Here is a 27269-nt window from a genome sequence, read left to right on the forward strand (position 1 = left end):
CGTGTTCCACACTTGGGTCTCGGAACGTGTGTCTTGCTTTTCCAAAGACTGGCTGTTTACTTGGAGTTAATCAGAGGGACACACACCGATCCGAGCGGCCTTGAATATGCCTGTATGTTTGTCTACATGCTTTTTCTTCAACATGTGTATATGTGTTCATTTGTACCTATGTGGAAAACAGTGTTTTTTTTCTATTTTATGTTTCATTGCTATGGGTTGCAATATTTGTCATGCAAAAATCTAAAACCATTTCTTGCCGATTGACTGACCAACCAACAGCGGTACCATGGCAAACCAGTGTCCGCCCTGAAACGTTTCCCACATTTGCTGTCAAACAGCATTTGCTTCGGGCAACGTCTCACAGCCGAACTCTATGGTTTGTCCAGGCTGGACCGATGTAGAGACACCCCCAGTCACACTGTGCTCTCCCTCTTCTGTTACCTGTTAATCAATCAGAACCAAGTGTCTTTGTGATGGTAGAAGACAATCAGTTTCAAAACAAGAAAAAAGGTAGAGAGAGGGCAGGCCAGTGGGGAGGAGGAAGGGGAGGATAAAAGTGTAAAAATCATGGGAGAAGAGGCTCTCTGGATCTAAATGAGCTGCAGTGTGCAACTGCCAAACGACTCACCCCAATACCCCCAACCCCCTCCAGCTTGCTCAAATACATTCATTATTCACCCCATCATTGGCTAAAATCTCTCTTTTTGCCCTCTCTTACTGTTAACTCTGCCTCATCTCCTGCCTCAAAACCAGAGAGCTTTGGTGCAAAGACCATGCTTCCCATCACCCACTGTCTGCTGATCTAATGATGATGTAGCCAGCCGCGAGGAAATAAAAATGGCTCCGGTTGGTGGCTTTTGCACAGAGAACTATGCAAACACCTGACCCTCCCCAATCTTAATCGTTGCTGCTGGGTCAGAGTGTATAACCCTCAACCCCCAGCCCCCCCACTCCACATTTTAACTCTCACACTTGGACCCTTCTCTACCTCTTTTCGCCCCGCCAGTCTTACGAGGGTGAAGCAGCACCAGTCGCTTGGTTCATTCTTGCTCTGAGCGGCCGGGGATAGAGTGGCACTGCAGCACCCAGTATTTTCACCACAAAAGCCCAAACTGCCACTGACGCCAAAATGTAGCCCAAGCCGATGTTTGCAAGTTGACCCCTACTCCCACCTCTCCTTACAACCCTCCTGCCCCATTCCACTGATCATGGCTCCACTGTCCCACAATGTTTGACTGTCTTTGTCCCTAGCGCCAAGGAAGGGCCACAATCAATGCAAAGACGCTTAACATTGTTCTTACTCAAGTTTACAAAGTCGTCTGGAGACGGTGGATCGTATTGCACTCAGATGGACTTACAGGTAGACAAACAGACACAGGCACATGCTGAGGAGGGTGACTCTGCCCCTTTGACAATATTTGTTTCCTTATTTTTCTGAAACCAAAGATAAAATCAGAGGTACGACAATCTGGCTGCCAAAACCTGGAAGACAATATATGGCTTTCCAGGCTGTTCTATATGGTTCCTGTGATTTATTCGGCCATGTGGACATTCCATGTCTTGCACTTAAACGCACACAGATACACACACATTTCCTGATTCAAACCTTCACACAGATGCAGACACGTATCCGTCCAGGTAGAAATGGGGAAGCAACCTGCTCACATCTGATCAGAAAGCCTCTCTCCCACCCTCCTCCCACTGCAGAAGCCGGAGAGCCTGTGGAGGACTTTTAGTTTCACTCTAGTTGAGACTCTCGAGAAGGTAAAAAACCTGAGTAATAACTGTTACAGAAAAATAAAAAATCTTAAAAGGATAATATGGGTAAATTGCGTGTTTTGAAATAAATTAACAAATAAAACAATTGTAAAACAAAGTGGGCCTGTCGATTTCTTTCGTGTGAATTAATTCAAAGGCAGGTTACGGTATTACATTTTCAAGTATATTCTTTATTAGTAAAATAGGGCTATGCAAACATTAAAATCCTAGAGACTCAGAGATCATATAGAAAATACATGAACAACTCATTGTGTCCACATTTTATGATCAAGACTTTGAAGCAATAATTATGAACTCATGAAGGAACAATAAAACCATGTGGGTTAATTTAGCATTAAATAACCGTAAGAACTGCTTTTTATTCTTTCCTGCTTTCTCTCCATACCCCAAACTAGTTTGATGTTTGCAAGAATAACTGTATTTTTTCATTCTGTATTATTAGAAAATCTTTTATTATATTCTATTGTCATTTAATCTGATTTGGATCCCTGGATTGGCCCATTCATTATGGTAAAATACGACTATGATTAAGACTCTGAAGAAACCATAAATAAAGACTATTTCAAATCAACAGTTTATTTGCTCCTAGCATAGTTCCCACAGTGGGTACAAATAGATGCATAGTCAGTATAGGATTTTCATTTCATTGCACAATTCCTAAAAAAACAAAAACAAAAAAAACAATCAACTGAACTTTGTTTCTGTACTGTTACTGTAGCAGTCAGATACAAATCATGCAGCACATGTCAATGTAGCATCACCAAGTCTATTCAAAATTCAGCATTTTCTAATCAAAACCTTCCCCTGGGTTTATTAGGCAGAAACAATGACCCTCCTGCCAACTTTGTGGGGCACCATATACGGTAGCCCTTAAGATTTCTTGGTCTCAGGAAACAGCTATCTGGGCTCTATCTGCCTAAAAAAGCCAAATAAAGCACTTTGCCAAAGTAGACTGTAGACTGCTTGTTCTTAGATGCCCTTAAATATCAGATGGCTTTTTACTGATATTCACCTTCTCATCTTTTAACGTCTCTGTATTTCGAATGGAAGTTGCGGATTTAATGAGGCGCCCAGGCCCGGCACCCTGGGAAATGGCATATGATGACCGGCGGAGTGATGACCCTCTACTGAACTTTGACCTTAACTCCACTGGAGGAGGGGATGAGCTGTGTATCTGCAAGAAACACACATCAGGGATAAATATAAACATGAAAATAAATGGATGGAGTTTCAAACTTTCATATTTTTTCTGTATTTTCAAACAAGTATTTAGTTTCAAGCAAAAAGCTGGTAATTAAACATGATAGCTACAAACAGCAACTTAACAAAATATGTGAAGATTGTCATTTAAAATAGATATGAACGTTTAAACAAATAGCTATTTAGGAATACACATTTTCACGTTTTTATGATGGTGAGTATGATTTGTTTTACCAGATTGTATGTATAGGATATTGAAATAAAAAATGTGCACTGTCCCGCACACACTTCAGTGAATCTAAATCAAATTTGAAAGTGCAAAACTCAGCTACATTTTAAAATACAACATCCTTCTTTTGCAGAGCCACACGACTTCAGTCGTGGTAATTTTTCAACACATTCCAAAGTTTTAAGTAATTTTCAAAACATTAATTGCCAAAAGAATAACAATATTTTTGGGACATGCCTCTTTAAAATCCTTGTAAGAGTGGAATAGCCAGCCTTTCTGACATTTTAAATCAACATTAAAGACCACATATCAATTAATGGTAGGAATTAAACTAAAATGGTTGGTGGCATGGCTGTAAGGAGGCAACACAGAAAAGTAAAAAAAAAAAACAAACAAAAAAGAAAAATAAACAAAACAGATGACAGAGGCAGAGTTTTTTATACTCACTGAAAAGGTAGTGGGGAATTACTTTCATGGTTTCTAATGTTGAAAAATTGCCTCAATAGATAACTTCTGACTCTGAGTCAGCAGCCACTGGAGAGACTGTGTGTGTTTTTGAGCACAAACTTTCTCACTAAAGAAAATGTATTTTACTGAAGTTTTAACATTTATGTATATCCTTTAGTAAAAAAAAAAAGATTTCTGACATGTAATGTTAAATTTAATTAATTAATAACTAGTCTTACCAGATATTAACCTCAGTAATTAGTTGCATGAAAAACTTCATTTATCTTATTCCCAGTATTGTGATTTCCATTCTAACAACTCGAGGTTTCGGATTAATTTTAATGGCTTTGTCCTTAGCTTAAGGTTTTGATACCTAAAATGCTCAAATTAAGGGTTTTGCCCAATGTGTACAAAAAGGAAATATTCATAAAAAAAACTAAACAAAACGTTTAGCTGTTTTCCTTTACAGGCAGATTTTACAAAACCATTGAACAGCTTGCTAATAAAAAGAAACAAAACTGTGGACATCGGTGTGTAACAGAAAGACAATGATCGCGAGAGGAAAACATCAACTTGATGATTTCTGCCCTAATTTATTTTTTCCAACTACAATTGTTTTAATTACTGTGAGAAAATACAGGCAGGCTGGGCTCGCAACCAAACACTTTAAAACTGTTGATTAGAAAACTCCAAACCACGGTATGAACTTACATCTTAGTTTAACATTTAAAGGTATAGTGGATCATCAAAATAAGTGGTCCTCCTAATTGTCAGTCATTCTGTTGATATGTTTACGTAAGGCCGTCCTAAGTGCTCGTCCCCGTTTTCACTTATCATTGGTGAGTCTGACATAGTGGAAAAATTGCTAATCTTCTTTTGGAAAGTAAGCTTGTATGAGCAATGCAAACAGCAACTTTTAAACAGAGCGTGCATAAGGAGAAATTGGCCCTTGCACGCATTTAATATGCGTTCCCTGAACTGGTGTTGTGTATGTGCATTTTTTTTAAACATGGAGAGGACGGGTCCTTTCAAAAATTTACAAAAATCCTCCACTATACCTTTAACCACAAAATCATCCTGATATTTCAGTGACCTAATGGTTAGGTGGCCATTAGTAAGATCTCTTTCTGGCAGCTGTTGACTCTATTCTCGGATGATGTGTGTCCAGTGCTTTTCTTTATAGAGTTTTCTGCTGTTATTCCTTTTTTCCTTTTTGACATTTGTCATGAAAACATATTTAAAAAATGAAATCTGACACCCAAATGAAAATGAGCAAGTCTGAAACTATCAAGGTAAAAACATTTAAATTGATAATGCATGTCCTTAAATTTTTTAATGAAAGTTTTGCTGCTAGATACGGAATGATGCCTCACCTTGTGTTTATTGTGCACAGTGAGAATGACATTGAGGGCGTGAGCCGTGACCGAGGGCAGAACAGCAGTCCAAGTTGTGAGAAAAGCTGTGAGCCACACAACCGGATCAATGAAGGCCTTTTCAGACACACCTGGGGAAAAACAAACACAGGCTTCAAACCTTGCAACTGGAATACTAACATCTCACCTTAATTTATCCATGAACAGAAGAATAATTTAAATGTACATCGTTGCTGCACAGCCAGTTGTTTTTCTTTTTTGTTGCTATTTTAGATAAAATCCTTCAGTCTCTGAATGGATGGATGGAAGTGCAAATGATCCTATTTCAGTGGTAATATCATATATAATTAAGAAGTAAAAAAATATAATGAAGATACTTTGAAAATAAAATTACCAAGGAAGTAATAATCAGCAGGCGAGCTCTGAAAAAGCCGACTGCTGTGAGTGATTCTAGTACAGATAAAGAACAGAACCACTGAGACGCAAACAGCTGCAATACTGAACTTTGTCCAGTATTTGGTCACCATAACAATCTGAAAAAAAAATGAGAAAAGAATGAGCAGATGAATGTAGATGAATGTAAAGAAAAGGAGAGTAACATTTTTACTAAAATCTTAATTTAAAGATTTAAAGACAGTGAGAAAGTCTATTTTTAACTGAACATTATTTATTAATGCAGACAATAATATGGAAAGGGAGGTTTTGTTGTGGAAATGTTAACAATGTTAACAGATTAAGATTAATATAATTAGACGGACAAATAGTATAGCAGTAAGACAGAGGGTCAGCATGATAAAACCCCACCACAGAGCAGAATGTGGTTGACAAAAAAACGATAAAGTAGTTGTGAGCCAATTCTAACAGTTAATGCTACTGACAACAATGTTTGTATGCTTTGACAGGCAGTGGAAAAATCTTTATCTGTCAATGAAAACAAACACAGATAAATAGTGTATTAAATTAATGGATTTGTATTTCTAAAGTCAAAACAAATCACAGTATACATTAGACAGAGGGGATATGGATCATTAACTTGCAAAGCTCAAAACATATATAAAATATAAAAGAACACTTTTAGGTCAAACAAAAAAATTAGAAAACAAGAGTCTGGTCTGTTTTAAGAATCTATTGAATGATTTTAGCATTTGCATTATTTTTATTTTGGCAATTAATGTTGCTGTGATTAAAAATGAGTTTTTTCAGAAATATATGCAAAAGCAATGTGTGCTTCATCTGTAAAACCCAAAGCATATACCTGCTACTCAAAATATTCTGTTGTAACTGTGTAAATGCTGATTCTTACATTTATACATAAATAGTCGATTAAAAAGGCCCTAGATGGCTGCTGATGATGTAATATGATTTTAGTCACGTGTGCTGAAGCAGAGCAACATTTCAAACATGCAGGACAGTGGGGACCAAGTTGAAAACTCCTGGTTGAGGCAGCACAGAATGATGAAAACACAATGATGAAATTCCACAGTGAAAGGCATTTCATAAAATAAATAATACAGATTCATCTAAAATGTGAATAAAATCCCTATCGCATTTCTGCTATTTAGTGCATTTTTTTTTACATATATTATGTTTTTTCTAACATTTAGTCGGACCAAGTATAAATTATAATTTATATGAATACTAATTTATATCTAAGTATTCATATCTAAATCCGAGATTTTTATCTAAATGTTTATTTTTGTCCTTGCTTTGCTACTATACTTGGGTGTTATCACAGAGAGTAATCATGACATCTTTTTGTAACTTTGTTTTCTAATTTTTAATAGATAATAAGCAACAATTTAATAAGTAATATACAATAATTATTATACAGAAAGAAACACAAACAGAAAAAAAAATCAAAAATAAAAGGACAGTGATAAATTACTGAGGAGGAAATGGGTTTGGTTAATTTTGCCTTATGTTCTATGTTTACATTTGACATTTTCACATAATATACAGTATCTAATATAAATGGCCTTGATTTCAATTTTAGCAATAAGCATTAATTGTAAAACATATTATATTTATGTATTAATTTAGTTAGGTCAGTACATGTACATTACATTTTAATAACCATTATCATTTAAATGTATTTCAGTTATGTTTTAGGTATAGTTTCAACCATTTCAATCATAGTTTAAATACTTAAGAAATAATAAAGAGTTGCTGCATAAGGCCATTTCACAATATTTATGTACTTTCCATTTTTTTTATAAACCATTTTTTGTTAACATCCTGGTCCATATTCCTTATTTTGTGAGTTATCTTCTCATTCAGTTTAAATTATTATATATATATATATATATATATATATATATTTTTTTTTTTTTTTTTTTTTCCATTCCTTTGTTATGATTGTTAAAGCTGTAATCCTTAGTATCTGAAAAATATACTTTTCAAATAAATTTATATCTGTTTGGATTTTTTCTAACATAATATTTTCTTCTTTTAAATCCAGTTTCACTTCAACAATTTGAAATACTTCTTTGCAGTAAGGTTGTATTATTTTACAAATATAGAAAATCTCTGCGCAATTAGTATTTTCCTCTCCACAATTCCTCCAACATTTGCAGTTTACCTTTTTATATTTACTCAAACTTTCTGGAGTCATGAAGTACCATAATGTATCATGATTATTTTCCAAGCAAACTCTTTGCATGTTCTCCCCGAGCATGCATGGGTTCTCTCCGGGTACTCCGGCTTCCTCCCACAGTCCAAAAACATGATTGTTAGGTTAATTGGCTTCTCTAAATTCTCCTTAGTTGTGAGTGCGTGCGTGAATGGTCGTTTATCCCGTTTGTCTCTGTGTTTGCCTGCGATGGACTGGCGACCTGTCCAGGGTGTACCCCGCCTCTCGCCCTTAGAAAGCTGGAGATAGGCACCAGCACCCCTTGCAACCCCCTTTGGGATAAGCGTGACGGAAAATGGATGGATGGATTATTGAATAATTGATCTGTTGTATACTTCTTAAATTCAGGATCCCTAAATATTTCTCTCAAGTGAACCCTTTATTCATGCATCTAATAATTATTTTCAACACCTTAATGTTGTTTCCTATACAATAGTTATACTTTATTTCTTTAAGTTCTTTCTCTTTAGTTATAAAAGATTCGATTAAACGTGCCTTACACATTTCCACGTCTTGCCATTTAGGATTATTAGAGTCACTTATTAGAGTCACAAGTTATTGTTGACTTCATCTGGGCTACTTTAAAATATGTCGCTAGATCTGGTAGTGCTAATCCTCCCTCTAATATTGGTAATTTAAATTTTTTAAGTTTCACCCGTTTTTTTTTTTTTTCTTTATTATCCCAGATAAATTTTCTCATCAAGCCATCCCATTCTTTAAAGTACCTGGGTGGTATGTAGCTAGCCAAAGTTTAAGACATAATTAAGAATCTGGGCAAAGAAATCATTCTGATAGATTTAATTTTCTCAAGCACTGATAAGATCAGAATCTTCCATCTACTAAACTTAGCTTTAACCTGGAGTGTTAATTTATCGCAATTGATTTTGATATACTCCCAGGTACTTTAAATGGTCGCAGTGCCATTTGAAATTCAACTTAATTCTAATTTCATTGTGCACTTCCTCTATTATCATAACCTCTGATTTATGTGTATTTAGCTTGTATCCTGAGTGTTGACAATATAGTTGTATTTCTTCCATTAGATTATCGAAGGATTTCCTAACCTCCAATATTGCCACCATCACATTGTCTGCATACATCGCTAATTCATATTCATAACCACCAGCTTAATCCCACTTCTATTCTTATTTTGTCTTATTCTGTCTGCTAAAGGCTCTATACACAATACATGAACTAATCATTAATATCTTAAGATTAAAGTAATTTCTTAAATAAGGGACAAAACATTTCAAGAGAGAGGGACCCATCCAGAAGACTTACTCATCTTTTTGAAGTCATCTTTAGCGGTTGCTACTAACTATGAGAGGTAAAAGCATTACATATGAAGATGTTATGTTATTTGCTAAATTTTAATGTTGGTGCCCGATAGTGTATAATTTCAATAATCTTGCAGGACTTGAATGTGTCACACTGGGAAACAGAACGTTGGCAGTAAATTCTGTCACTTTGCATAATGGGAGAATTTAGACTGCAGCAATTTATCAATGCACTTGCTATTAAAATTAGATGCTGAAAGTCATGGCTGAGTAAAGGAGAAAAAACAGCAGATAACGGTCAAAGGAGTGGTCATCCTGTAGGATGAGTGGCCATCCATGGAAAGACTGAATTTACTGTGGTTGCATCTCCCACAATAAATAACCATAGACTACTGATTAAATCTCATGACAGACATTTCTTTTGCCATGACAGCCTTGCCACTCTATTATTTCTCTCCCTTAATTCTTTGAATAATCCTGATCAGCTTTTCAGGTTGTTAAGCAACACATCTCCATAGCATGACGTTACTCCTACCATGCTTCACCATGGGAATGTCCTTTTTTAGAATAAGATGTTGTGTTGCTATTTTTTCCCACACATTATTTGGCATTTTCTTGGCATTGAGATTTGCCAAAAAGATGCATTTTTGTTTAATTAATTCTTGTTTAATTAATTAATTCTCCCCTTATTTGGCTTGTCAGTTTAAGTGGGCAGCCATGTATTTGTAAATTTACAATCTGCACCTTACTCTGTCTATGGATTGAATGGATTGAATCATGTACCATGAGCTTGTCCAAACATACAATTTAAGCTTTTTAACTATTTTGAATTTTTACATAACTTCATCCCTATTCCTACCTTTATGACTGTATTTATTCTGGGATTAAATTGCACACAGTAGGACTCTATTAAAACATATGTTTCTTTTGAAGGCGAAGCGTAATGCTTTGTTTTATTCAAGGATATCGGAAAAAGGAGGAGTAAAAATTAAATTGAAATTGTGGTTTAAACATAAAAAAAGGTGAGACTGCAACCCCATTAAATACCTCTAATAAGTCATTGTATTTGTGCAACACCAATGATTCTTATTTTTTCCAGTGAGTTTGACTTAAGGTACAAGTCATTACAGGTTACCATTATTTGTGACAAAAAGTCATCCTTACCTCAATTGTGGCAATGAAGGTGGCTGCCATTGCAACCGTGACTGCCATGGTCTGGTAATCATAAGCTGTGTTGTAGAAAACTCCACATGGGATGAAAAAGAGAACAAGCGACGTGTAGACAGCATATAGGAGATGCATGATTAGCTTTTTAGGACTGGACAACTCCTTCCTCTGTCCACTCTTGTACAGCTCAGGATATTTTAGGCTGCACTCTGCACTCACATCCTAAAACACAAAAAATATGCAACCTCTTTGTGTTCATATTTATCTTTTAAATTGCTTAATAAAATCAACATACTGACCTGTTCAAAAATGGCCATGCACATCACTGGCGTTGCCGTGTAAAAGACAGTGTAGAGTGCGATGAACCATGTCTCATACAGAGACTGTGGGGGAAAAAATGGTTTATCTCAAAAGTTAACCTCATATCATGATGTAGTTTTAGGGCAGGGGTCTCTAACCATGACCCTCAAGATGTCCTGCAGGTTTTAAACCATCCAGACTTTTGCTGAATCTGATGGTATGCTGAAGTGGTAATTCAGTCATTTGAATAGGTTGTGTCTGAGCGGGGATGCATCTAAAATCTGCAGAACCATAGTTCTTGAGCACCAGGTTTGGAGACCCCTGCTTTAGGAGATTAAGTCGTTCAGCTTTGCAAGCATGTTTCTAACCTGAGCACTGAAGCCATTGAAGATCCCAAACCAAATGTGCACAAGAGCAAAACCACAGGTCTTAAACAGGAAGTAGCAAAGGAAGAGGGAAATGCGGCGATAGGACCAGCGTCCATGGATCAGCAGCAGCCTTTGTAAAAACCTGAATTGGGACACTGCAAAGTCTGCGTTCTGTACTGCCTGACCTCCCTCCACACCAGCCAGCCCCACTCCAATGTGAGCCGCTGGTGTTGGAAGAGCAAAGTAAAAAAAAAAACATAATAAAATAAGTGCAGTATTTGTCCTGGGCTTTCTTCATAAACAAGTATTTGCTATTCAGCAGACTTACTCTTGATCATGTTGACGTCATTAGCACCATCACCAATGGACATGGTGATTGAGCTGGTGCGCTTCTTGACCAACTTTACTATATCAGCTTTCTGAGCAGGCGTCACTCTGCAACACAGCACTGATTGACACTGTTCTGCCACACTCATGAAGGAGGCCCCCCATTCTGGTCTCTCTTCAAACTCTGCCTGTATGTGACAAACATAATTAGTAGCTAAATCAGCAAACTATTCCATCAGAAACTAGTGCATGCATTTGTTACTTCAAGAACTGACTACTGTAATTCTACACTATCTACTAAGGTCCACAAACTGTAGTTAAATGCCTATTAGAGTTCTGATGAAAATTAAAAAGAGAGATTTTATATCTCCTATCCTAGCCTCTCTTCATTGGCTTCCTGTTAAATCCAGAATATAATTTAAAATCCTCCTTCTCACATATAAAGCCTTAAATAGCCAAGCTCCATCTGCCAAGAGATATGAGAGATATGATTGTTCCTCATGTTCCTAACAGAGAACTTCGCTCTCAATCTGCAAGTTTATTAGTTGTTCCTAGAATTTCTAAAAGTAGAATGGGATGCAGATCTTTTAGTTATCAGGCTCCTCTCCTGTGGAAGCCACTACCAGTTTTAGTCCGTGAGGCAGAAAATCCTGCCTACTTTTAAGACAATAGGCTTAAGCTTTCTTTTTGATAAAGCTTATAGTTAGAGTGGACCAGGTTATCCTGAGCTATCTCTATAGTAATGCTGCTACAAGCATATACTGCTGGAGGACATAGGGACCCCTTTTTCATAATTCTGCTTCATTCTATCTCTATTCCCCCACTCTGCAGAATTTGTTAGTTCAATGTCTAACACTAAGCTCTCTCTGCTTGTTCTCATAGAAGCTTCATCTGGTCTGTTCCTGTTTGGTTGTGACACCATCCTCGAGAGAAATATAAGCCGTGCTGCTGCCATCAAGACCTTTGTTTATAGATGTTGGAGATTGGCCTGTTTTTCAGTGTAGCCCTGTTTCTCTGACTGTGACTGGCTGGATGTGCTCTCTTCATCCTCTGGCATTGAAGCTGGCTTGGAGCTCATCTGCCTAGCAGTGTCTTTCCTGGACAGGGCCACCTGTGCAGCAGGTTGACAGTTGCATTTTGTACCTCTGCTTCTTTCTGTATTTATGCTTCTGTCTCCTTGAAGCCCAGTTGGACTTGGCAGATGGCTGCTCACACTGAGCCAGGTTCTGCTGGAGGTTTTTTCCTGGTAAAAGGGAGTTTTTCTTCTCCACTGTCGCTACAAGCATGCTTAGTGTGAGGGATTGCCTCTGAGTCAATGAGGTGACGCAATTAACCAGTTTTCCTTAAAGAAAATTTGAACCAATCTGACTGTATGATCTGGTTGAATTGTAAAGTGCCTTGAGGTGACATGTGTTGTGAATTTGCGCTATATAAATAAACTGAATTGAATTGCATTGAAACTTGGCTAAAGCATTTATTAGGTTTTAATACCTCTTTTTGGCTTTAAAAAATGCCACCGAATATTGATGTCTCATTTTGTATTCAAGAATGGTCACTAATGATGCATCCAATAAAAAGCTTTTTCTATTTCCTAATTCCTGACAGGCTGCTGTGGAAAAAAACAGCAGGACTGCTTAGGCTGGTGTAGCACGGCTATCAGTGGACAGTTAGCTTTTTATGTTTGAATTAATTCTCTAGCCTCTGATTTTACAGGTGCAAACTCAAAATTATGTGTATTAGACAATCGTCTAAATGAAATCCGAGCATGAAGTGAGCATGAAGGGAAAGCATATGTTGGCTTTATGTTGTTAATGGCTTGAACAGACTTTTTCTATACAACCACTGCTCTTCTCTATTATTTTTCAATTGTGCATTATGATCATAAATCAAGCTAAAGCTATTATGCTTTGAAGCATTATGTTGTGGGTTTCCTCTATTATTCTCTACTGTTTGCACAGCTGTGATCATATTTCAAGTTGAATCTGTGCAGAAGACTGTATGATGTTATGTATTTGTTTTCCCCAGTCTTTCATTCAAATTAGCAGAAAGTTAAACTTTGCATATTATATATCCAAATTCAAAAGGCAATAGCAATGGCAGATTTGAGCTGTACAATTCCCTATACATTCAGCCTTCATTTGATAGATTTAAACCTTCATAATTTATAGCCAGGTTACATTATTGACACAGTGATGCAATGAGCTTAGCCTTAACAAATCATCTAAGGATCTCTAAAAGCCCTTGTGGCTATGTTGAGCAATGCAATGCAATTATTGCCTTTAGACTTGATACACACATAATGCAGGAGATCTGGTTTTCATCTGTTTTAGATTCTCTGTAGGTCTTTGCAACAGCTCTTACAAGCACTACAGGCATTAAATCAGCTTTACCTTAAGGTTTTCTTTTTTTTATCTATTAATTATTCTTTGTTTTAGAAGTAAAAAATGTGTTCTGGTTGTCTTTATTGCACATGCATTTTTTTTAATTACATGCCATAAGTGGTGTGTTGCGGGTGATCCACAAAAGGCTGCGCAAATGTTAAGATGTGCATCCGGTTTAGTTCCGCCTATGAAAATGAGCAGATTGCATTTTCTTCTGGCAGTTTGAGATTAGCAATAAAATACAGATAAGGTTCAAAGCTGTGTAGTTGGAGGTAATAATGATAATGTTGAAAAATATTAGAGAGCATCTCTTGTAGGTAGCCTATCCCAACGTGTTACAAACAGAAGAAAAATATATAACCCCCCCACAAAATGTGACCATGCTTGATGCATTTTTTTTTATCAAATTGAGGCGGAAAAATCACTGAGATGCAGTTTCATCCACTCAACCCCCCTTGTCTCTTTGCAGGCTTTTTTGACATTCTATTTTTATGATCATGCATCAATATTTAGCTTCTTTTTTTTTTTTAATGAGGTTTAATTGTATAAAGATTGTCAGTTGTCCCACTGCATCCCACTGACTTTGTTCTTTATAAAGATTATTCTGCTTGTCAATTCAATTCTAATTGTTATTTTCAACGGCTCATATATGTTTACATGCACATAGAATTTCTCCATCTTGTTTCAGTTTGCACCTGACTTACAGAAGAACTAAAGAAGACTCAAAAACTGCCACCACAAATGGCTTTGCACGTTGTAAATCTATATGTTTGCATTTCCTCCATCCACAAATTTGTGCACTTTGGTCATTAAAATATGATCTACATATGGGAAAAAAGGCACACACCTAAAAAAAGTTTGTACATTTTTTCAGCTGAATTGTGAGCGGAAATGACTTTGTACCATTTTAAGGACACAAAAACCCTCTGAAGATCAGGCACCAAGTGCTAGATGTGGTGAAAAGACATAAGGTCATATTATGATATACTGTATGTCGGAAGATTTTTGCGCATGCTAAATTGTTGGTGTCTAGTTTTTAAAAATAGAAACATTATTTTAGGGGCCTTTCAAACCTTTCATGCCATACCAGGGAGCTTAATATGATATTTTTTCCCCTAATTATAGAGGTAATTAAAAAGACTGTAATCATAAAGAAATAAACAGTGTATTATTTTTGAAACATTGCAATTGTCTGTCTAAAAGCTTTATTATGGCTGCAATTTTATAAAATATGATGTTTGCATGTTTTGATTTATACATAGTGATTTGTTATTCATTTTTCTAGGGTTTTGTTTTACCTTATTATTTTCCTACAATTAGGGAACAGTTTGTCAGAGGGTAATAAAAAACTGAAGTTAATAAAAACTTTGACATGGACTTCTGAACCCAAAATCATTCTTGCTTTTTAAAAGCAACATTTTCTTATATGCTTATTTTATGGACTATTAAGGACTTAATTTATAGATTTTTTTTGTTTGTTTGTATTTTTGGTCATGCTAATCACTCAAAATGGTTACCAGAAGAGCCAACCAATCAACTACGCTCCCAAACCAGAATACACAGAAACTGTAGGTGACTTGAAGTTAACTGCTCTCCAAGGTTCATATGTGATAGAAGAAAACCGGAATTGAATTCACAGCCTTTGAATTGCAAAATGACTACTCCAGGGTTGATCCCTGTCTCTTGCTGATATAGAACCTTTCTATTGAAATTTGGTGTCTTTGTTTACGCTTCTCTTAGTTGTTGTTGTCCAGTTGTTAACGTCATATTTTTAACATAATAGGTTTTTTTTTTTTTAACATGGTTTACATCAAGGAAAAGTTAAAACAACTGAAAATCACTTTTTTATGTTGGATTAAAAAAAGTCTCATAAAAATACATTTTATACAAGCCAAAATACAAGTATTATATTTTCCAGCTCTTTAACCCCAATGTCTCTAGCACAACACGCATTTTCAATAGAAAATGATGGGAAAAAAAATGATCAGGCGTAACTCTGAAAACCTTATATGTTTTTTATTTACTGTGTAGGCTGCAGTTTACCAGTTCAGATCCGGTGAGGACAACAGAAGTTTTTGCTCTTGCCATCTCCTTGTGTGTAGCCCACAGCTCTGTCTGCTTGGCTTTGAAGAAGCTGACCTGTGGGTCTGCAGACTGGAGGATCTGCCTGCATGAGCAAACAAACAATGATCAATGGGATACCAAGAGTATGTGCATGAGAGTGTTTCTAGGCTATTTGCTTTTATTTTATATCCAAACCTCAATTCTTGCCACTCTAGTAATCTGCTATCAGGATCCAGTAGTTTGCAGGAGTACCCAATATTAACTGCAGTTTCTGTTGGCAAAAGAAGCAAAGAGAAAGGGCAAAGAAACATATTATCAACTGTTATTTTCCCTCTCAAATTTACGGAGAAAAACTTGTAAAATTCTTTGTCACCATACCTTTTTTGTCTCCTGTCAGCACCCATACCTTGATCCCGGCCTCTTGAAGAAGAGCAATTGTCTCAGGAACTCCTTCTTGGAGTCTGTCCTCTATGGCTGTGACCCCCAGAAGCTAAAACATTGTTTTATTTCAAATAATGTTTTATTTCAGCAGGATTTCAGATTTTAAATGCTTAAAAACTAAAGTTTTTATTTGCTTGAAAATAATATAGAAAGTGTTCAACTAAAATGTAAAGGTTAGGCTATCATTACTATCTAGATCAATAACATGTTTTAAATGGAAGGAAACACAGGCATAGGGCACCAGTAGATCTCTCTCCATCTCATCATACAGCTTCTCCAGCAGGATGTCACGCTCGCAGGTCGTCATGGCAGCAGACAGAGCCAGAGTCTTACTCCACTTCTCCCACAACGCCTCGGGAATGGATCGAACCGCAACACACAGCGTCCTCAGACAGGCCTCAGCAAACAGCTGACAGAAGATGAGTTAATAAGGCCTTATAACAGACTGTACATCATTCCTTGGGTGATATTTAAAGCAAAAACCAATGTGAAGGAAAAAAGGACAGACCTGAGGTTTGACAGAAAATCCAACTAATCATTAAGTGTTGATCACTATTCAGTGTTTAACTGTTCTTTACAGTGTCTTACAAAGGCATTTATACCTGATGAATTTTTCCACATTTTCCAACATTTAAACCACAAGATTTAATGACTTTTAGAATAATTTCTATCAGAATTTTATTGGATGGATCAGCAAAAATTGGTCTGTAAACTGTTAATAATGGTGAAGAAGAAACTGATACATTAATTCACTTCTAAATTGTTCACAAATGAAAATAAAATAAAAAAGAAGAATAAATAGGGTTAGGAGGAAAATCATACACGGTTTTCATCTATCAGACTTAACTCTGCTTAAGAAAAGCTTCTATGCAATATGATATAGCAACTTTCACATGACCTAGCAGTAGCCAGATTGGTATGAGTAGAACTGAGCTGAGTTCTACATTATTTGTTGTGAGACTGAAAACTTAGATCTCATGACAATCCAGCTTGCAGCGCAAGGTTAACTCTCACAAGCTCCTCCCAGCTTGTGATAGTGGGTCCAACTAAAACTGCTGATGCGTAGACCATCTACTAAAAGTAGAAAAATTCTATAGTGGAGGATTTTTGTGACTTTCTGAAAAGACCTCCCCTCTCCACTTAAAAAAAAAAAAGTTCATGCACAAGCCTGTACCTGCTCCACAGAGGGAACTTTTATTAAATACGTGCAAGAGCATGCATGGGCCAATTTCTCCTTATGCACACTTTTTGTTGTTTGAAAGTTGCTGTTTGCATCGCTCATTCAAGCTTACTTTCCAAAAGAAGATTTGCAATTTTTCCACTATGTCAGACTTACCAGTGGTAAGTGAAAATGGGGACGAGTACATAGGACGGCCTTACGTAAACATATCACCAGAATGATTGGCAATTAGGAAGACCACTTATTTTGCTGATCCCACCGGGAAAACAACATCCTCCACTATACCTATAAGTGCAGCTGAGCTGAGGCTGCTTTCAGTTTGAACATGTCTTTAATTTTTCCTCACAGGTACCATTTGGCATTGAGGCAAATAATTCAGTTTTGCTCTCTTCTGATCTCTTGACCCCCCATCCTGTGTGCAGCTTGTGGTAAAATGCAAACAGGACTTTTTATGGCTTTCTGTCACCAAGGGTAGTTTTGCAAAGTGGGCTTATCCTCGTCTCTGTATTTCGGGATAATGTTTTGTTTCACTCAAACCCAAAATTATACATTGTAAGGGCCAAGCTCATACAATTCCAATAAGATACCACATACTCTGTGGCTCTAACACAATACATTGAAGGAAAGTTAAATATTTCAAGGCACCATATATGAATGTTTTTAATGTCGAATGTTAAACTAAAGCAATCGGACAGATTACATATCCATTGCATTACCATTTTGATGGCAAATATGATAATAACACTCTTATTTCCAATAGCTGGCAAAAATTTTCATAACACACAGTTGGAAAAAAACTTGAAATTTAGGAATTAATAACAGTGGGCCAGTTTACCATCAAAATTCAACTGCTTTACCTCTAATGCTTTCTCAGTGCTTTCCTGGTTTGGGCAGTTCTTTGCAAGTCTCTCCAGTATCACTATGTCTGCTCCTTTACAATACAGTTTTATTCCACCCTCTGGTTCACGTACTATAAGTAGTAAAAACAAAATAAAATTATATTTTTTAGTGCCAAATGAAAATGTTATCAGACTCAAAAACTTGAATCAGAGCTAACTAAAGAGCCACTCCTACCAAGGACAGACATCCTTCTCCTTTTGCTGGTAAAATCCAGCAACGCCAGCAGCTGGTATTGGCGAGAGACACCCAGCTCTGAGATGACAACAAAGTCTCTTGTTCTGGAAAGAAAGACCCAGCCAAGCTCCCTTGCAGCCCCAACAAGAGTTTCCTCATCCGGTGATGCAGCCTGGTATACTGGGGACTCTGAAAAAATATTGCCAATGCACAAAGTCCAGCGATAAATATAACACTCCAAGATTAATATGTGAAGATCTCTACAAATCTGAGACTGTTTAAAAACTATCGATTATTAAGATATTTCACTTTCAACATAACATTTTAAAGTAGTATTCAAAGTTTAACAACTCAATATTACTACAGAAATATAAAGAAACACTTTGTTCTAGAAGGGTTGATATATAGTAAGGAGGAAAGTTAGTTAATCAAGCACCTTTAATAGATAAATATAAAAAACACTGATGTGGTATCTGTAGAAACTACATGAGGTTAGTTGATGACTTCCAACATACATTATTATTGTCAATTGTAGAATGATTGTTGAAGTAGCTAAGAACAAACATAAAGTCCTCACCCTCCTTCCACTCTGCCATGACGGTATGACACAGAGCCAATGCCGATAGAAACTGTGTGGTGATTGGACACTGCTGTCCTCTGAGCTTCTCCACAAGTGTGGGACAGAACATGTGCAGTCCGCCACAGGAGAAGGGGTTCCAACTCAAATCTACGGGCTGAAAAACAAAACTGGGAACAATGAGCAAACAAAGAAATGTGTCGTTGTTGCAGAAGATTTTGAAATTGGGTCTATTAAACCTTTGAAAGTATAGTAATTTTCCATGGAAACTGTATTTAAATCTTTCCAATCTGAGGTCATTCAGGTTCAGCAAAATAATGTATCGTTGCTAGATGCAAGAAAAATGTATTTAAAGTAATCTTTTAAAACTTTTTTCGTAAATAAATTAAATAAACAAATATAAATTTCTTGTTTGGTTGAAAGTATATAAAAAAAATGAATGACTTGGATCTTTGCTGTCCAACATTTAGTTAAAAAATATTTTATTGATCCCTAAGAGAAATTATGTGTTGTTATTCTATGTTTTTTAGCATATTGTATATGAAAATAATTAAAGACAGATATGATGGTGTCTAGCGGTCTGTCTTGCAGTGGGTCTGAGGAAGGTTTTGACTAAAGATACTGTGGATATTGTTTGATATCCTGTAGCCTGTTGCCACTTCAAACTCCCTCCTTGTCTGTCTCAGTTGTTGTGTATTTGGGCAAGACACTTCAAACTTGTGTTTAGGTAAATGCAAGACTTACAGTTTTTCTTTTCTTCAGGTCAACAAATCCTTCAATGACAGAAAATTTAGAAAAAACAGAGGCTGAATATGTGTCTTAGAGTGTACCTTTACATCCTCTGCTCTGACTGAGGCGTCACCTATGGGAGTAAAAAAATACATTATTTTGTTAAACTGTTTACTAAAAATCACATTACAAACCATGTTATCTATAGGAACAACCCACTAATATATTGTTTTACAAGAATGGCAAAAAAATTGCAAATAACTCAGTGATTAAACACTCTCTACCAATAATCACAAAAAACACAGCCAAATGCTTAAAACAACTGTTGTATAATTACAGATAATATTTAGTTTATGCTTTGTTGAGTTTCGGCATTTTAGACCTTTCCTTGGTTCTCCCTTGTGATGAGAAACCTGCTTGTTATCAAATTCTCTCACACAGATTCTAAAATCTATCAGAACATTGGACACTCCAATCCAAGAGCTATAAAGCACAAGTGCAGACAAGGATAAAACAAAAACATCTTGCCTTTGCATATATCTTGACATAGAGTTTAAACCTTTGAGGAGTATAACCTTTGAATGCTAGCCTTCTGTTGACATTGTATAATTCACAGCATAATTATTATATTTTAAAATTACAGGTCTTATAAAAACAAATCTTATACCTTTGAGTAATTGTACATTATTAGCTTTGACTTCAGTCAAAAGAAAACTTAACTTTCTTTCTATTACATCTCCAAGATGGATGTTGTTTTTTGTTCTTGCATCTAATTAACACCTTCTTCTTCTTCTTCTTCTTCTTCTTCTTGGTTTTTATTGGCGGTTGGCAACAAACTTTTAGTAGCATTACCGCCACTTACTGGTATGGAGTGTGGTTTGTGATGATCTATATACTTTCACTTCATACCTAATTCCTACAATAACTTCTGATTAAATATACATTCGCACATACACACCTACTTATATTATCTAGCTTGCATATAGCTTGCATATACTACTCCTTGTTATTCTTTACACATTCACAACCATCTTGCTCTACTCAGATTCTATGACACAACCTTGTTTTTTTAAGAAACCTAATAATTATTTGAATATGTGTCTACTTCCCAAATCTCTCCTCAAAAATTCTGTTAAATTAAACCTTTCTTTATTATCTTCACACTCTCTCAACATGCATCTTCTCTCTTCTTCATATTTATAACACTCTAAAATAACATGCTCTATTGTTTCAAACTTCTCACAATAATCACATTTCCCAGTTTTATGCTTCTGTATTTTAAAAAGTGAGTAATTAAGCCCTGTATGACCGAACCTTAACCTTGTTATTATTCTTTCCTCCTTCCTGCTCCTTCTTCCCTTTTTTTCCTTCCTACAAACTTCTGAATTTTATAAAACCATCTTCCTGTTAACCCTTCATCCCACCTTCTCTGCCATAGTTTCATCAGCTCTTCTTTGGCTTTACTTTTCCCTTCAGATTTACTCATCCTAACTGCAAAACTAATAGGATTATGTATTGCCTTCTTTGCCATTTTATCAGCCTTCTCGTTTCCTACTACCCCTATATGTGCTGGAACCCACACAAATGTTACTACTAACCCCATATTTTGTATTCTAAGTAGATTATGATATATTTCCAACAAGATGTCCATCCTACTTTCCGTATTATTATATTTTATGCTTATCAAAGCTGAGCTTGAGTCTGAGCAAATTATTGTTTGCAGTGGTTTTACATCCTCTATTCATTGTAAAGCCAATAGTATTGCTAACATTTCACCTGTATAAATTGATAACCCATCCGTAATTCGCTTCCCTATATTCACATTGAATTCTGGAATTGTACACGATATTCCTATTTTTCCGGCGATTTTTGATGCATCTGTATAAATTTGGACATGACTATACTAATTATTTAAATGTGTTTCACTGAATATCTATCTACAACATTTGATTTGTCTTGTTTCTTAACCATTATTGATAAATCCACTGTAGTTTCTGGTAGAATCCAGGGTGGTATAACTGATATTGGATCTGTTTGACTAATTTCCAGAGAATCCATTTTAAATTCTTTTACGTCCTTTTCAATTTTCCATCCATAACTCCTCAACTCTTTCTTTTCCTTTTCCCAACATGATTTTCATATTTCCCGAGTTGGATGTTCACATTTATTACCCATCAAATTTAACCAATAATTAATTCCTAGTTTAGTTCTCCTTAGATCTAGTGGCATTTCTCCTGTTTCTACTTCTAATGCTGCTGTTGGTGTTGTTTTAAATGCTCCAATAAACACCTTGCTCTGTTTTAGGCTCCGCCTTTAAGACTGTCTGCTACTTCCTGAGTCTCAGCCCAATCAAGATCACCTGAAGACTATTTAAGGCATGTGAAGCGGTACTTCAGGGGCTCTGAGCCATTTATCTGCCATACACCTCTGTGTTTATTAGGGATGGGAATCGAAAACCGGTTCCTGTTCAGAACCGGTTCCGTATTTTCCGATTCCATGGCATCGTTTGGCAGCTCGCTGAACGATTCTTTTTTCGATTCCCGCAGCACCAGAGCCTAGAGCGCCGGCTCTGGGGAGCACGGCTTACGTCACGTTTTTTTTACGTACGTTACGTAAGTTACGCAAGCTACGCAAGTTACGCAAGTTGGAAGAACTATTCGAGGAGGAAGACAACGAGCTGCGGTCACTTTGTGAATCAAAGCCCCGTCTTTCCTTAGCCCAGAGGGTACATCAGGAAATCCAGCTCTATAAAAGCTTGCCCTCCATCCCCTGCAGGGATAGCGGCACACTGTGGTGGTGGAACAAGCAAGATACGCTGCCCTTGCTATCTGGACTGGCTGAAAACTACCTCTGTGTGCAGGCTTCCTCCATCCCATCTGAGAGGGTGTTCTCCACGGCTGGAGACACCATAAGCCCTGAAAGATCCCGTATCCTTTCAGAAAAAGCAGATATGCTCATCTTTCTGCAAAAGAACTGTTAATTTTCCCTACTACTGTTTTATAATTAGTATTTTTTGTTATTTAAAATAGGTTATTATCCCATAATTTGTTATTAGACATTGTTGGTTATTAAGTTTGTTCTTGTATTCATTTTTAATTTAAACACAGATGTTACTCCAGTTTCACATTTCCTGTGGACATCTTGATCTTGTTGAGTTTGTAAGATTGTGCAATAGTTAAGTAAACAAAGTTGATGCTGATAATCAAACTGTTTGTTCTCCTTTTATCCCCAAATTGGAATCGAAAAAAGAATCGATAAAGAATCGAATCGTTTCATAGAATCGAAAAGGGAATCGGAATCGTGAAAATCTTTTCAATTCCCAACCCTAGTGTTCATTGTAGAATCTAATGGACTGTTAAGATTGCTACCATGTTAACCTGCTTGAAGGGTTTTGTAGGGGAGAGCTGCCTTTTTGTTTAACCCCAGTTTTCTCCTGTTTATGTGTTGGTTAGGTAGGCTATTTTGTAGGTTTGTATGTTTTGGTTTCATATGGAGTTAGGTAAGTCCACTTTTCTTTTTCTTTAGGTTTGTTTTGTTTGTTATTTTGGACTGGGCTCTCCCTGAAGCCTTTACTATTTATCCTTAAAGAAATGGCAGAATAAACTTTTAAAATGCCTCCTTTTGACTCCTTCATTCACTGTCTAAATTTAGGTTGGTTCCTTACACACCCTAGACTCAGCCAAGGAACATAACACATGCCAATATTTGATTTGGTAAAAAATAAATAACACAAGAATTAGTTGTTTGAGCATCTATGGAGCTATGGATTTCAAACCTAAAAATCAAATACAAACATTCTGTTTAATACTTATTTTCCATCAAATTGTTTGTAAGTTGGGTTGGGTAAGTTTTATTATTTAAAGCTATATTAGTGGACTGGTTATTGTTACCATAGATTGTTCCAGCGATGCAGCACTGTCTGAGGAGCAGGCGATTCTGGGTTAATGTGCCGGTTTTGTCACTCAGCAAGTAACCTACTTGGCCGAGCTCCTCACTTAGAGAGGTATTCCTCACCTCGACAGGTCGGTCCGCCTTCTGCCAATACATCTCTAAATCCCAGCCAATAAAATTGCTGTGAATTGTATGTATCACCTCAAACCTAAAGACAAACATATATAGTAGATAAGAATATTAGAATAAAAAAATCACATAATATTGACACCAAATGTCTTAGCTAAGCACATAATATACAGAGGATATAGTAAAGGATGTAAATGACTCTCTGCCCTTCCTACTGTCAAGCTGCTATTAAAAAAGGCTACTACTGATTAGAACAATGTGATAACATTCAAACAATGCTTGTAATAATGTGGAGACATTTTGTCGTGAAACAAGCTTCTAAGAAACAAATATTTTTCTTTACCTTTATGCCTCTGGTATTTAGTTGAAAAGGCAAATAAAATGTCTAATATGAAGATCAGTTGTTTTTTTGTAGAGCTAAAGAGATGCCGATTTATTGATCATAGTTATGCTTCTACTAAAGTGTTTGAACCTTTTTAGGACTGGGCTGCTAAAAAGTTACAAAAAAACTTCCAGGTATATAATGTTACCGAATGAGAATCATCATTAGTATTAAAGCCAAAGACACCATTCAAATAACATCAAAACAAACTCCAAGATTGATCTGTCTGTCACACTGTTAACATGATGGACACCGAGGATAAAGATCTAAAAGAACAACTATATTGATAGAGATAAGAATTAACATTAAAATGCTACTAAATATCTGGAATAAAATCCCTTGGAATGATGAGGCATTGGTTCAATCCCAAACTGTCCCCTATCCCAGTGTTTCCCATCCTATTTTGACTTGTTTACCCCTTTGGGCATTTTGTCTTGCCATGAGTACCCCTCTCAGTCAAAAGTATTAATGATTGTCCAAAAGTGGAATGTAAAATAACTGATTATAAAATAAAAAATATTTTACTTAATTTTTGAGTATTTTGTTGAAAGTTGATATTTATCTGATAAACCAAAATCTGGTCATCATAATTCAGAGACCTTAAGGACCAGCACCAAATACCCTATATAATCATTCTATGACCCCTTTAATATGGCAGACTCTCAGCAGGAACACACAAACGAAGTGTTAGTGCTTATGCTTAGTGTTTAGGGGCCGGTTTGGGATTCTGTTTTTCTTTCAAACACAGCAATGGACAGTTTTTAATGGACTTGTCCATGTCTTCATTTGCTCCAGGTCCCATCCACATTTAGTTTAAGCTAAGTATGGATGAAATAGCACTTTAATCAATAGTCATTATTTCATCACCAAGACCATTTCCACATTAATAGATATAATAATGTTTAAATATATACCTTTCAGAAATTAAAAAGTAAAACTTTCATTAAAAAGCTTTTGCTGAACTGCAATCATCAGAATCAGCTGTCCTGAAGCAGTGAAACCTCTAAAACCTGCAGGACAGCGTCCCCAGGGGGCTGACTTTGTGCAGGGCTCCATTAAAAGGCCTTGGCTTTGTTTAGGGGCTTCTTTTATGCAACTGGCACGGGAAACCTAAAATCTATAAATTCTGAAAAACTACAAAGGCTTTGTGCAATATTACGCATTGCTTATTGTCAAATAGCTTGGCTTTAGCTACAAGTCAAGGGTCTTCAATCAGTTTAATGACCTATATGCACTCATGAGAGGTTGGGATAAAGACTTTTCCTAGATCTTAAACCTGATGAATATGTATGGGGTTGTATAATGGAGAGGTAATCTGAGAAAGGCAATGCATGTGAAAGGATAGGCTACCTAAACTTCCTTTTGTTACATGTATTCCTAAAATGTAATCTTTTGTTGGCAGAGATTGTGGCTAAAAGGGGCAAAGACAAAATTACAAATTAAGGATGCCATCGATACCTTTTATTATAGATAAAATACTCAGTTTGATTACATGAAATATTTGACTGAATCAATTCTCAAAGCTATGGATTTTCTTTAATAATTCAGTTTTAAGTTATTGCAGAGGTATTTCTGTTTATGATCATCTTTTTTTGTCATTACAAATTTTACATTCCAAAGAAATGTTTTCCTTTGTGTTGAAAACATTAGAGAGCAATTAGCAGCTTACAGTATCTTGGGCGCAATCTGGGGATAAGGGTTCTGGTCAGGAACCCAGTGTCATGGTTTTGGTTCTGTTCAGGTTTTATCTCTGAGTTTTCCTTGGTCTTATTTCCATTCTTGTGTTCTAGTTATTTTGATTGTATTTGAGTTCTTAGATATTACTTGTTTGTTTCTTGTGTCAGTCTCCTTTGCCCTAGCTCCCTTCCTGCCTCTGTTCACACCTGCTCCCAAGCATCTAATTAGATTCGTCTTTGTTTCTCTCCGCCATATGTTCTCCTCCTGTTCAGTCACTGTTTGCTGGTTTGTTGTCATTTTTTGCCCTCTTCTTGTTGTAAGTATTCCTGGTTCTCTATTTTTGTGGATTTATATTTTGTATTTTTGCTTCAGTTGAACTTTTTCGCTTATTTAATATTCAAGAAACAACTTCAGCTTTTTATGTCTGCATTTGGGTCCTCTCAAACCTAACCCCCTCACCGTGACACCCGGATTTTAAATCTGAGGCCTTCAAACTAGGTAACTGCAACTGCAGACTGCAGGTACTTTGTTTAAACAACCAGGCCATCATTTACCTGATAAGGAACAAGTTTTTTCTTTCAGTGTATATTGGAAACTGTGAAATATTGGGGCATCTGTTAAAAAGTCCTTTTTTTTATATGATTATAATGCTCCACTGTATATTGAATACTTTTTTTTTCTTTTTCTAAGCTTTAATGACATTTTATCATCATTCTTCTCTTGATATTAATACTGCATCAACAAATCTGGCTCCCCACTAGGTATTGCAGTAATGCAAATGAAACTAACGTGATATAGAGTGCAATGGGCATCGCCGGGCTTAGAAGGATGATGTAGCTCCAGTAGACAAGGAATCCAGTGTATCCTGGGTTGCCGTTGACGACCAGTGCTGAGAAGACCTGTGTTTTGCTCATGACCTGATATGAAAACACTCCACCACCAATGGCAAGGAGTAGAGCAGCGAACAGAACTGACAGCACAATCTGATAAACCAAAAATAAAAGCATGAAATAATTATAATACATCCAAAATTGTGCCCATTGGTTGTTCCCCCTGCCTTTCAGGTACTCACCCCAATCACAACGTAGTTGAAAACTCCCTCCAGTTGTGTCCTTTTAACTCTGAGTTTCCCACAGTTTCTCAGGATCTTTGTGTCTGCGCCTGGGATAAAAAAAAAAAAAAAAAAAAGTCATCATGCAACCTCTTCAGCACACCAAGTCAGAGGACCATTCTGGGTTAGAGTTCAGGGTCTCTGCTGATGTAGCCTAGAGCAACATGCTGAATCCCTGTAACCTTAAGGGGATGTGTGACCCCCAAGGTGAAGGTTAAGGGAAGAAAAAAAATGAACCTCACATGGATCAATAAAGTATAACATTATGTTTTCCAGAGATAATCTGTCAGACTTAACTAAACTGCTAACAAAACTAAAGTTCATTTGAAAATTGAATATATACATTCAGCATCAGAATACATATGTTATAAATAACCAAATAGTAACTTGTCAGCTTAGTGAATTTATTGTAGGTGTTGCCCAGTGGTTCAAGGATACTGCTTCGTTCTTTTAAGACTAAGCTGAGAGGAAAATTTCGACCGTTTTTGATAGATGCCAATCTCTAGATAATCTTCATTGCTTGAACCCTTTAGTTAT

General features: G+C 36.4%; 1 protein-coding gene across 3 annotated transcripts in view; it reads right to left on the reverse strand.

Moving 5' to 3' along the window:
- Positions 1-1943: 1943 nt before the first annotated feature.
- Positions 1944-27269, reverse strand: part of atp8b3 (ATPase phospholipid transporting 8B3) — a 34539-nt gene continuing 9213 nt past the window's right edge. For 2 of the 3 annotated variants that reach the window (XM_038299246.1, XM_038299247.1), the window contains 18 exons: positions 26694-26782; positions 26411-26604; positions 23433-23641; positions 19644-19675; positions 18814-18970; positions 18237-18425; positions 18020-18132; positions 16224-16391; positions 15920-16031; positions 15737-15812; positions 15521-15644; positions 11098-11284; positions 10770-10993; positions 10401-10484; positions 10099-10323; positions 5423-5561; positions 5029-5159; positions 1944-2953 (listed from right to left, as the gene is read on the reverse strand). In XM_038299246.1, coding sequence (XP_038155174.1) covers positions 2759-2953; positions 5029-5159; positions 5423-5561; positions 10099-10323; positions 10401-10484; positions 10770-10993; positions 11098-11284; positions 15521-15644; positions 15737-15812; positions 15920-16031; positions 16224-16391; positions 18020-18132; positions 18237-18425; positions 18814-18970; positions 19644-19675; positions 23433-23641; positions 26411-26604; positions 26694-26782 — 2648 coding nt within the window. In that variant the 3' untranslated portion in view covers positions 1944-2758. The remainder of the gene's footprint in view (positions 2954-5028; positions 5160-5422; positions 5562-10098; positions 10324-10400; positions 10485-10769; positions 10994-11097; positions 11285-15520; positions 15645-15736; positions 15813-15919; positions 16032-16223; positions 16392-18019; positions 18133-18236; positions 18426-18813; positions 18971-19643; positions 19676-23432; positions 23642-26410; positions 26605-26693; positions 26783-27269) is intronic. The other variant, XM_038299248.1, reaches the window with a different exon arrangement.

This window comes from Cyprinodon tularosa, unplaced genomic scaffold, assembly GCF_016077235.1.
Source record: "Cyprinodon tularosa strain WSP-4 unplaced genomic scaffold, ASM1607723v1 ctg420, whole genome shotgun sequence".
In the NCBI taxonomy this organism is placed as follows: Eukaryota; Metazoa; Chordata; class Actinopteri; order Cyprinodontiformes; family Cyprinodontidae; genus Cyprinodon; species Cyprinodon tularosa.